The sequence below is a fragment of the Lynx rufus genome, unplaced genomic scaffold (genome assembly GCF_022079265.1).
Source record: "Lynx rufus isolate CCGP_SWC_20201006 ecotype Redwood Valley unplaced genomic scaffold, mLynRuf1.p SCAF_7, whole genome shotgun sequence".
Lineage (NCBI taxonomy): Eukaryota > Metazoa > Chordata > Mammalia > Carnivora > Felidae > Lynx > Lynx rufus.
In genome coordinates, this window is record NW_025814889.1 from 38,507,803 (window position 1) to 38,520,547 (window position 12,745).

Here is a 12,745-nt window from a genome sequence, read left to right on the forward strand (position 1 = left end):
GGCTGCTTCAGTAGAAAGAACTAGAGAATGTGTGTGTGTGTGTGTGTTTACATACACATTTACATAATGTGTGCTTCTGAATCTATCTATACATACTGTCAAGTGTAAGTCCATGTGCTACCCCACCTCCTGCTCTAACCAGCACTGCAGGGTCCTCTAACTTTCTCTCTTCCCATGTTTGCAATTCCTTTCTCTGACAGTGAAAAACCTGGCTCCTACTATTCTTCTTTTTTTTTTTAAGGTTTATGTATTTTTGAGATAGAGATAGAGATAGAGAGCAACCATGCAAGCGGGGGAGGTGCAGAGAAAAGGGAACAGAGGATCCAAAGCGGGCTTGGAGTTGACAGGCTGACAGAAGCCAGCCTGATGCGGGGCTCAAACTCATGAACCACGAGATCATGACCTGAGCCAAAGTCGGCTACCCAACCTACTGAGCCACCCAGGCTGCTCTGGCTCCCAGTATTCTTAATATGTTTACTTATTGAAACCATCCCCCTGGATGTACACCATCTCCCATTGTCACCACCTCCTGCCCTATGCAGACGTGTCTGTCACCCCGTGTTGGGCTCTGACACTGGCATGGGTACTCTCCTCTCCCTGCTTAGACTCCAGCTTGCAGAGCCAGGCTGCTTCCCATGCAGCAGCCCCCTCGGCCCCTTGGACTTTACTCTCCCATCCCAGGCCACCTCTTCATGCCCTGCTTACCACACTGCCCCCACACTGCTCAAGCTTCAACACCCCATGCTGGACTGTTGTGCAGGTACACACACCCCCTTTCTGGGCTGCCTAGACATCTAGTTTGCTCAGCCGCATTCTTAGCATGCAATCATCCCAGGCGCTGTACTTTGATGGCTCACACTTGATTCTCTACTGGTGAGCAAAGGCCCAAGAGGGACAAACCCTTATCTCCAAGTAAATAGCCAACCCCATGCCTCATTCCTCATACATACAGTGTACCGAGGAGGAGGGAACACCAGGCCCAGGGGCCTTTACAAGGCAAAGTTGTTTCCATTTCTTCCTTCCTGGGCTTAGCAACAGGTGGGTGGAGCCGGTGAGACCGCCCAGGGCCCTGTCTGCTGCACCCGCTCGCTCAGCCTTGGCATGTGTACTGGAAAGAGGACAGCTTGACTGTACAAATGCTTCCATGGAAATGCTTTTGAAATGTTGCAACAGCCAATTGTGTGGGGCTTGGGAGCGTAGGTGTACAGACATAAATAACAACACAGGACATAAAATACCTGCTACCCAGAATCAATCAATCTCTCTCCCCCTCCACCTCCATACAGCTCCTGGGGCTGGATTTATTCACGTGTAGACACACACCTCCACGAAGCCACCTGCAGTGGTCATGCAGCCTTCACATGGCTTCTTCCACATGCATGGCCCACTCACGTGCTCAGAGACTCCTGTTTGACTTTGACTTCCTCCTTTTCCCTGCTGCGGAGCTGAGTGCGCTACCAAGATGCTTAGAAAGGTAGATTTGTTTGTGAAGATTGACATAGGAGCTCAGGGATGGATAAAATTTTTATAGCTCTAGAAACAAAAAAGTTATAACCCATTTACTTCTCAGGAAACTCAAGGGAGAAAGTGTATCCCTCCTTTCCTTTCTCTTTTCCTGCCTGTGCACGTCCTAAAGTATTAAGTGTCACAGACGAAGAAGCCTGAGCACACAGCAGAGTGGCAATGGACAGAGCATGCTCCACAACGTAACAGTAGAGATGGCTCTGTCCCATAGCTTGGACTTTCTGATCCACCACCTGCTGCCCAGAGAGGAACTATGTCCCCACACAGCGTGCAGGGCTATTCGGGGATGAGAGACAGTGTTCACAGAGTGACTAATGCCAGGCTTCGTGTGTGGTAGGTGCTCAAACATTAAGTGTAGGTCCTTTCAGCCTTCATGTTCTACACTTTGCTCTTTCTTGGCTGCACACGCACCCTGAGACTTTTGGAGATGACGCTTCAATCCTCTGCTGCGGCAGGTTTCCTCCGCGCCCCGGGGCATGCAGCCTTGGGATGGTTCGCCTGATAGGAACCCTGCCACCAGCCACTTGGGATTGGTGGTTGTGAGGAGCACTTGTTTCCGGGGGTGGGGGAATCCTCCTCCCTGCAGCCTTGCCAAGGCTCCCTTCCTTTCCTCCGGGCCACCTCCTTCCTTTCCTTCCTTTCCTCCCTTCCTTTCCTCCAGGAGTAGGAGCCTCCTGTCATGTGGCAGCCCTTTGTCCACATCCCCCGACGATGATGACACCCTCCCAGATCCTACACTCTTTGCTTGGTTTGAGCCACCGTCTCCCCCTCACCCTTGGAGTTGTGCTAAGAAATAAGCCCAACCCGGAGACGGGAGGGACCCAGATGCTGTGCTTCTGACACCATGGCTCCAACTTCCTTCCATTAGCAATTGTGGAAAATGCAATGTCATCTGGTGCTGAGATGGAATCAGCTACAGCCTGTCGTCTGTCCGTATCCATATCTGTTGACTATCAGAATTACTGCCCAGCTGGAGCTCCTAACCTATGTCTTGAATCCAAACGGAGAATCACACTTCTTATTCATATTAGACTTCCTGTTGGTAGATTTGGTCCTTCCTTACAACTACTCAGGCTTTTGAGAGAGCATGGCTCTTCCAGGGTCATTGTTCTCTGCTTGCTGTTCCCACATTTTTGATGGGTGCCCTGGGGTGAGTGTGGAAGCTCTCGTAGGCTGGTCTGTGTTCAGCTCTTGATCAGTGCCTTTGAATACAGCCAAATAGCCAGTGGCAAATCCATATGATAAGGATGCTGTGGGGGCAAGGCCTTGTCAGAGCTCCTGTTGGAGGTCCCCACATGGTACACTGCAGGCAGGGGAGTGAAGAGCACTTACTCTGGAACCGGACTTCCTGGTTCACGCTCAGTGCTGCCCGATTAGCTTGTGATCTTGGATACCTTATTTTTTGTGCCTTAGTTCCCCCATCTGTGAAATGGGAGCAACAACACGTCATAGGGTCATTGTGACGATTCCATGTTACTGCACGTAAAACTGTGGCATGCTGAGACAGGCTCCTACAGGCTCCTGAGGGCCAACTGTTAAATTTTCAGTGTATTTGTAGAACAGATGAAGTCACTTTGGTGGCTTGAAATTGGCCACAGTGGGAATATTTACACCACAGAAACCAGCAAATGCTACAAATCAGGGCTACTTTCCCCTGGAGACCCAGTTGTTAAGTATCTACCAGCACACCACTGTTAAAACACAATGGTGTCCCATAGGCAGTAAGCAGCCAAGAAATTTTAGCATGGTTATTATTATTTCATTTGTTAACTTGACTAATAACTCTGTCAAAAGAAAAAATGAGATTAATCAGATATAATTTTTTTTAATGAACCTGTACTAGTGACTCCTGGCAATTGCTGCTTCCTTTCCTAACTGCTCGTGAAGAAGCCTATTAATAATCTTAGGGCTGGGTTTCACGCCCTTGTTTCTTCAGGCATTGTTGTGCCACACTCCATGCCCTGTACCAGGTGCTGGGAGCCAATGGTGAACCTGACAGACAAGCTTTTTGCTCAGGTGAAGCTCACTTATCTCACGGAGAAGACAGACATAAGCGCAAGTGAACAGACATCATGATAAAATTACAAATGGTGAAAGGTCTTAGAAAGAAACATGATGGAGTCATTGAGAAAAGTGGGGTGCCCACTTCTGACTGGGGGATCGCAATGGCATGATGGAACTGGCTCACAGTTCACACCCCTTGTGAGAGCTGATCCTGCACTTTTCTTCCCAACTGTGCACGGGTGACATCCCAGCGTGAACAACAGAAATCAGCCATGGTGGAAATATTTACACCACCGACACCAGCAGGTGCCTTTTTCCCCCTCCTGGAGCCAGTTTTAGACACTGACCAGCACAGCACTGGAAGTGCGGAAACTTCTGGATCTAGGGCACTGAGGCACAGACTTAACTAGTGAAGAAGCCACCTGCTGAGTAGACAGACATGTATCACACAGAGGGACCACTGGTGCCAGCTCCTTGAGATGGAAGACATTTTGTGCCTGTAAACGCTAAGTATTGGGTGACAGTGATACCTGGAATGATTTCAGAGTCCCAGAGCCTAGGGAAGGCTTTGCTGCCTTCTACATTCACACTGATTCAAAAACCCTGTCCAGTACCCCTGCCTTCTTAATCCCTACCCTACTTGGCTAAGCCCCCACAATCCTCTGCCTGTGGCCAATGTGTGGGGTATGTACTCAGGCTGTGCCATGCTAGGGATTCTAAGTGGTGGGTGATAGGTTGGGGTGGGGTGAGTCCCAGGATGGTTTTGATTGCCCAAGTATTAGTCCAGCCAGTGCAGGGTGTCTGGGAAGGGAAGGGCTCGGGCCAAAGCTAGCAGGACTTCAGAGCTCTAGCTAAGCAGAGTAGGCCCTCAGTCCTCAAGGGAGCCAGAGCAGGTCAGGACATGAAGCCAGGCAGATTATGCACTAGGGGCAAGGCAGAAGCTCAAGCCCTATGTTCTTGGGTGAATGGGGGGTTATGGAAGAAAGAGGGGTACCATACTGAAGGTTCTACTATATGGAGGCTACATAGCACACATGGCTCATCTATGCCAGCTCCAGTTATGGGATCTGTTTGCTGCAGGGTATTTTCCAAGTTCCACCAGATATTGGGGGTAAAGTTATTGGTGTCTTCTTTCTCCCACCACCACTGGCCCAAGAATGGGGCTTACACTGACTGACCTTGTAAGAGAGGTTTATCCATGCATCTGGACCTTGGAGAAGATGAGGGCAGAAAGCTGAGGCAAGGCTGATACCAGGGAGGTGTCTCAGTTCCACCTCCACCACCCTGATGGCTCAAGATGGTTCTACCTCTCCTCACCCTACTAACCAACCTGACTGGCCTTCGGGAGAAGGATAGGTTAATCCTTGGCCTTCTCAGGTTTCTTTTCTCCCATCATTCCCAAGCAACTGCTTGGTGTCCACAACAATCCCACGATTGTTGTGGGTAAGTCAAGTATTATATCCACTGGCAGACAAAGGAGGGGAATCTCAGGGAGGCTGGTGACTTGTACCAGGGTTACACAATTGGCCTAGCCTTTGGCTCTACCTTTTGATTTCTCTAAACTCCAGTTCTCTCATTTAGGCAGATGGAATAATAAAACCAACCACACAGGTTCCTGTGAGGGTTATAGAGATAATGTAAGTGAAATCACTCTGCAAGCTGCTATTCAAATGCCAGCAATTTTTTACTATCATAATTAGGACTAGTTTGAGGATCTTTCGTCTTTGAACCCAAATATCCTTTTTTCAAAATTGCTTATTCATCCATTCATTCATTCAGTAATGATTTTTGAATGTTTGTGAGGGGTCAAGTGCTCTGCTAGGTCTCAGAAATAGGAAACTGAAATAGACAATTAAGAAGAGGAGATCGTAGCCTGGAGGTGAATCAGGCCCCCAGAAGCTGTTTGGCAGCTGGCATGGGTGTCGCCAAAATAGGCCTGTGAACAAGGTGGAAAAGGAGCTGAGGGGCAGCTGGTGTCCATGCTGTGGTGGGGGTGGCATCAGAGAGGCTCTACCACCTCAGAGCATGCTCCCTGCCTCACACTCATGACCCTCATGCCCACTCCTCCATTACACAAGATCTGCTCTGGGGAACAGAGGACTGTAAACTGGGGAGACTACTAACTCCAGACCTGTAGGGTCACCTGACTCTGATGGATATGTGGGAGGCCCAAATGAGATCAGGCTGGCCCAATTTGGTTTTTGGTTTTTGGTTTTAGGTTTAATTTTTTAAATTTATTTTTAGTTTTTATTTGAGAGAGAGAGAGAAACAGAGAGAGAGAGAGAGAGAGAGAGAGAATCTTAAGCAGGCTCCACTCTTAGCATGGAGCCCAACATGGGGCTCGATCTCATGACCCTGGGACCATGACCCGAGCTGAAATCAAGAGTTGGACACTCAACTGACTGAGCCACCCAGTCACCCCATTTTTTTAAGTCAAACCAATGACCATGAGTCAGAATGGCTAGATTTCTGTAATGAACACTGAAGATGAAAAGAAAACAAATCCAAAAAAAGAAAAAAATCTGGATGTCTCATTTGCATACTTGAAATTACAGGGGAAGAATCTCCCAATTTAGAGTTTAGAGTTTATTGCTCCCTGTTGTGCACTTAGTTATGATTAATCATTCCAAAATTCACAAGCCATAGTCCTCTTATTTGAACAAATTTTGATCATCTTTATGGAATAAAAACATAGCTCCAAAGAGTGACCTTAATGCAACCTTGAGTTAACACAGTGTTAGTGATGTGGGGATCAGATTGGGAGCAGAGTTCTACAGCCCATAGCTGCTCAGAACATGAGAATCAGTGGCTAAGATCCCCTTGAAAAAGCTTGACATGTAGAAGGGTTGGATGCCTGCACACTTCTTGGAGCCAACCTGCTGCCATGCACTGGCCAGTAGCCCCTGGTTAGGTGCCATAAAGCCTACCATAAGAGGTAGCATTTTGCAGACTAGGAAATTGAATCTGGGAGTTTAAGTGGTTGCCAGTGGTGACTATAGAAAACAGGAAGAATATCCCTGATGATTCAGCTGGGCAATTATATTTGGGTCCATGGAAACAATGTGGCCTCTTTCTTTAAAAATTGGTCCTAAGGAATTTGTACAAATTCGAGTCAAGCTGGAGGTTGGAGGTACATCTTCTTTATTGGTGTCAGCTACCAGTAAACTTTGCACAATGCCTTTTACATGCTCATACATACTTGAAGAATCAAAGCATTTTGGCACTGCAGAGCATCTTGGGGAATTTTAGGTTCAATCCCCCTCTTTTTTCTTCCTCCAATAAGGAAATCGAGGCCCCAAAGGAGAGGAACTGTTTGATCAAGGTTTGTTTGCTGTCGGCTGGAACAAAAATGAAGTTGTCTGTCTCCAGGGTGCCAACATGAGGTTGTGAAAATTAAGCACTCTACAGAAGCACCTGGGCAAGGGCATGAATGGGGTCTGGAATCCAGTTCACAACTGGCTGAGGGGAAGCCTACCTTTTTCCTTTCACATAAGGCCCATCTACTCACCAAGCCAAAGTAGGGGCTACATCTGCTCTGAGAAATGTTTGGATGCAGAAGGGTGATGTTAAATGAACAGAGACACAGACTGTTGATTTTTTAATAGGGTTAATTGATTCCTTCTGCCTTTCTGTGACCCACTCTCATTCTCTCTCCCTCTCCCTCTCTCTCTCTCTCTCTCTCTCTCTCCCTCTCCCTCTCTCTCTGTCTCTCTCTCTCATCTGTCTATCTGTCTTCCTACCTATCATCTGCTGTACCCATAGTGATCAAGATATAGCAACTAATGGATAGAGCGCTACTGCAGAGAACAGGGACAGCATTCATGCTGGGGGACACCCAAGGAATATTGGGTACATACCAATCTGTCAGACTGGACTATAAATTCTTGTCCATCTCTGCTTCTTGCCATCCTACTAGAGTCCTGTTCATGGAATCATTCTCAGTGAACCATATACTAGGCACTGAGAGTGGAGGCTGTGGTGCAACCACAGGCAGGAGAACACATCTTCCTGAGATACAAGGAGGTCACGATCTAATGTAAGAGATGGAGCAGACCTATAGCCTCACAGACACATGCAGGCATTAGGGAAGAGCCTGCAAGAAATGTGCAAAGAAAGAAGAAAGGGAAGCCACCTTGAGGGCATCACAGTAAGTGAAATAAGTCAGAAAGAGAAAGATAAATACTGTATGATTTCACTAGTAAGTGGAATTTAAAAAACAAAACAAAACAAAACCCAGACTCATAGATACAAAGAACAGATTGGTGGTTGCCAGAGGTACGGTAGGGGGTGGTGGGGGAATGGGTGAGGGGGATTAAGAGGTACAAACTTCCAGTTATAAAATAAATAAGTCATGGAGATGTAATGTACTGTATGAGGAATATAGACAATAATCTGTATCAACTTTGTATGGTGACAGATAGTAACTACATTTATGGTGGTGATCAGTTCACAATGTCAAATCACGGTGCTGTGTGCATGAAATTAATATCATGTCATTCTTCAAAAACAACAAATTTGCAAAAGTAAGACAAACCAGGCTTTGCACTCAAATAATGAGGCAGGTGGGTCAGGCATGTATTTGTCAGTTCTTTTTCAGAATGAGAAATAAGTTAGGCACTCGATTTGCATTTTCAAAAATCCCTTACTTTGTCCCTGTGTGAATCCTCTTGGTTCATCCTGCATCCTGCTTTTGCTTGAGCTCCTGCTCTTAAGTTGTGGAGCCCCCAGAGAAGCAGAGCTTTGATATCTCCTCTTCCTACCACTTCTGAACATTTTGGAAGTGACTAGGCCTTCCTTAGGGGTAGGGCTCATGAGTAGCAGCCAAGAAAGCCACACAAGCTGGCGGCCTCACTTTAGAGTGATCAGGGCCACGTGCTCGCTTCGGCAGCACATATACTAGAGTGATCAGGGCCAATATGCTTCTGCAAAGTGTCTGACTCCTTACAGAGGAGGCCTTATCTGATTAAGCCTTGATTAAATGCCAGATATCAAAGAGCAAATCATCATTAGAGGCTACTAATGGGCATTCCATCACCTGTGTTTTCAATGTGAAGACATGAAGCAAAGCCAGTGACCTGTGTGCCCTTTGTCATGCAGCAACCTCTAATCCAAATTAATTTTAATGAAGCTTAGATTCAGGACAGATCTGTTCTCTTTGTGTGTATGTATGTGTTTTTTTTCCACTCCTGAGTACAAGCTATTGTTCAATTTTCCCAGCAAAGCTCAGGCATGGTGTGATTTTTCAGAAGATGGTGCAGAAAGAGAATTTCAGAGCATGAATATGTGTATCCTTTCAGAGGAAATGTTCAGATGGAATCAGCCAACCAATACATCACCCTGTCAATTTCACAGCAACATCTAAGATAGTATTTGCTATGATCTTTAAGGCAACAAATGTAAAAAGAGACTCCAAAATTATGTGTACGACTGTGTCAAATGATCAAAACCCCAAATAAGAAGTTTCCCCTGCCACAGAAGGATAGAAAGGTCTTGGAAGTGACTTATGAGCAGAGGCCACTAAGAGCAGGAGAGTGTTCCCAACCTTATCCCATTCACTTCTCTATCAGCTGGTCAGCAAGGCGGGGGAATGTCAGATGATGTCTACCTTCTGTTGAGCCCCGGCTAAGAACCTGGCACTTCACATTTGCTGTTTCATCAGATCAGTTCAACTACCCACTCAGTAGATACTATTCTCCCTGCTTATTCTCTGGGGAATCAGAGTTCAGTTAGGTCAAGTAACCTTTGGAAAGTCCTATAGTTAATAATGAGAAGATCAGGATTTAAACTCCCGACTACAGAGCCCATGCTCTTGTCAAGACACAAAGTTGCCTTCCTCATGAACCCACTGGGAGATGAGCCCTGGATGTGAACAGATGCAAGAGCAATAGGTATCCTTGCCCTTTGGATTTGAACCATCATGGCAGCCTAAAATGGGATGGGCACCATGATCAGAGTGTTAGAGTCCTAGCATATCAGACATGGTCTCTACTTCCACAGCCACCATTTAGCATCTCTAAGCTTCAGTTCTGAATGAGAATAATAATAATGCGTTTACTTCATAGAGTTGCTGGGAAGACCACATTATAGGGTGTATATCAAAAGCTTGGCACAGGGCCAGACACATAGTGACTGCTCAGTAGATTTTAGGAAGAAAACACACAAGTAGTTTGCAGTTCTTTTTGTATAACTAGCTTGGTGAGGGATGAGGTACGTCACATCTTAAAAGCAGAATCAGAACAGGGATAAAACCTGTAGGTCTGGCCCTGATGTGGGATGCTCATGGTTCCAGGCTAGGGTCCCTGCAAAGTGTGGCCGTGGGGTTCATATTTTCCAGTCATCACCATATTTAAGGGTAAAGTGGAAGAGGTGGAGCTGCCTGTGGAGAAGGTAGACATCATCATCAGCGAGTGGATGGGCTACTGTCTGTTCTATGAGTCAATGCTCAACACGGTGATCTTTGCCAGGGACAAGTGGCTGGTAAGTGTCCTGCATGCTGTCCCCTTGTTGGTCTGCTGGCTGTCCTGCTGCTCTACCCTTGGCCGACAGTCTAGGAAGAACATGAGTACTCCAGAGAGAGGTTGAGCTAAAAGGTCACCTCCTCCAGAACCCTCTCTTTAAGCCAGATCTGCTTTAGAGGACAGAATGATGGTACCTAGGTCCAACATATCTATCACATTATTCTGTAGGTCTATCCTTGGCCTCTTTGGTCATAAACAACACCCATTCTCTGTTGTCAAGACAAAAATCTATTCTGATCAACAGGTGCTTAGGACTTATTTGGCTGCCAGGGAGCTGAGCATGCTTATGACCTTGGCTTCTCTGGGCTAAAGGTTATAACATCTTTTGCTGTTCCTCATAGACTAACATTTTCCCCAGTTCATTTGTTCTATTAACTCTAACTAAGTCCCTCAAATTCTCCTAGTTCCCAAAGAAAAACTGAGCATTGCCATCCTAACCCTAACCCTGGCCAAGGTGACAGTCTGCTGAATGAGAAATGCTGGCAAGGGGGTGCCTGTCTGGTGACTCTATGTGCAGTTCAAAATGTGATGTCTTTGTCAGGTGAATAGATTACGAGACCCATTTCCCCACAATTCATCAACAGAAACCTGGAGGGCTTATGTTTCCAGACCGGGCAGCATTGTACGTGGTAGCAATTGAAGACAGACAGTACAAGGACTTCAAAATCCACTGTAAGTCACCTTTTAAGTTTTCATTGGATATTTTTTTTTTGTACATTTGGGGTTGGAGACACTTCATGGGCCCTGAGATGAGCATCTGATCTCATGAATATAGCTGCTATGCCTATGGAGAGTTTACCTGTGACTTATTCTGGATTCTTCTGTCTAAATGTTTTCTTCTAGTCCCAAGGGTGGGAGGTCTACAGAGAGAAAATAAGCAATACAGCTGGTATAAGACACATATCCTGGACTGAGAGAATGAATGCAATGTGAATGAAAAATGAATCGAAGCAGCTGAAGCTGATTTTTGCAGAGCACATCAGGCCAGCTGGCTGGGATCCTGTGGAGGTTCAGTTATCTCAAAAGTCCACCACAGAGGGTCAGAAATGGCAGATTCCTAGCCAGGTCGACCATTCTCAATCCTGTCTCCATGCTACTCAAATTCTTCTTTGAGGTTCTTTTGGGGGAATGGACAGCAGTGGGGGTGGGGAGAGATGGAGACTATGTGTGTGCACATGGGTACATGCATATGTGTGTGTGCATGTTGGGCGTCTCATATCCAAACCTATATTTATACTGCTTTATCACCCGAAACCTTGTTCTCTTAGGGAAAAAAAAAAGCAAGCAAACAAAAAAACAAACAACCTCTCCAATGTTTTATCTGGTCCAAAAGGGATGCTTTGTTCTTTTCAATTTAGAGGGTAGCATTTCTTGGTGACACAAGTTAGGTCTTCAAGCTTATTCCAAATGTGTTTTTGTAAGTTAGAAATGGCCATGTCTCCTCAACCAGAGCTAAACATGACAAAGGAGTAAAGAACCCCTCACACAGGCAAGCACGTGCATGATCCAACCCCAAGCATGAGGCAGAAACTCCACACAGTGATGGAGTCAGTAGACCTGCGGTTCCTACCCCTGCAGTGGACAAACCCTCCTTGGCAAGATTACCATGGAAGAGTTCACAGACTGAACATATGCTTAACGCCTTCTGCCCTGGGAGGCAGAGACTCCAGAGTTTGACAGAGTACTGCTCCATTGATTCACACAATTGCCATCTAAGTATTGCTAGTGCCCAACAATACCTCAGCTGGACTGTGCTATGGAATGTGAATATTTGTGTGTGTATGTTCAAACCCTTCTGGAAATATAACATCAAAACACAGATCACATTTGATGATAGTATAACATCAGAGCCAGATCCAGGAGAAGACAGTAATGGGACAGTTATTTGAAGCTCTATGGCCTCTGTCTTCAGCCAGTCTGGTGTCATTTCTAACATTTGATGAGCAATGAGAGGGAGGGTGGCCTAGGTTAGATGATCATGATTCAAAGACTGTCAAGCCTGGGTTCAAATCCTACCTGGATGACTGGAAACAAATTCTCTAACCCCTTTGACCTCAGAGATTATATTGCCAATCCCATACACTAGCACCATGAGGATTAAGTGAGATGATGTATATCAAAGGATGTGACAGTTCCTGGTGGTATATGGCACCAGACTGGACCTAGGCTCTGAACATGTCACTAAGCCCCTTCTTGTTTGTAGCTCTGGCAAGCGAGACTGACTGCCAAGCTTGTTGGCCTCTGGTGGCTCAGAATGTAGGACAGGTGTGCTCTCACAGTAGATTGCAGAAACAACTCAACAGTGAACATTGATCAAATGCATGTAAAATAGGGCATATTTTGCCCTGGAGCTGCATTATAATGCAGCTTTTGGAGTTCTTGCTGTGTAACTATACTGAATAGTGTTTTGAGGAGAAACTTCAGGTGCATTCTTCATTCTTATGTGTAAATATTTATTGAGTCCTGACCCAGGGCACAGCTCTTTAAGGAACTTTTTCATGGTTTAAAAGCAAACATACCTTGCCCTCCTCCTTCCCCTGGATTGTGTTTGGGAACCTGTGGCATATGCATGTTGTAATGAGCCAGCTGGAGCTGGAGAGGACCCTGGGCAGACCCTGGGAGGTGCAAGAGGGCAATTGCTGCCACTCAGATGCTAGTCCAGGACTGGAGATCATGTGATTTAATCTCACACTGCTCAC

At 46.2% G+C, this 12,745-nt stretch overlaps 1 protein-coding gene across 1 annotated transcript in view; it reads left to right on the top strand.

Moving 5' to 3' along the window:
• Positions 1-12,745, top strand: part of PRMT8 (protein arginine methyltransferase 8) — a 95,847-nt gene that overhangs the window by 62,182 nt on the left and 20,920 nt on the right. Inside the window, exons 5-6 of the mRNA XM_047067191.1 lie at positions 9,863-10,005; positions 10,631-10,718. Of these exons, the coding sequence (XP_046923147.1) occupies positions 9,863-10,005; positions 10,631-10,718 (231 nt within the window). The remainder of the gene's footprint in view (positions 1-9,862; positions 10,006-10,630; positions 10,719-12,745) is intronic.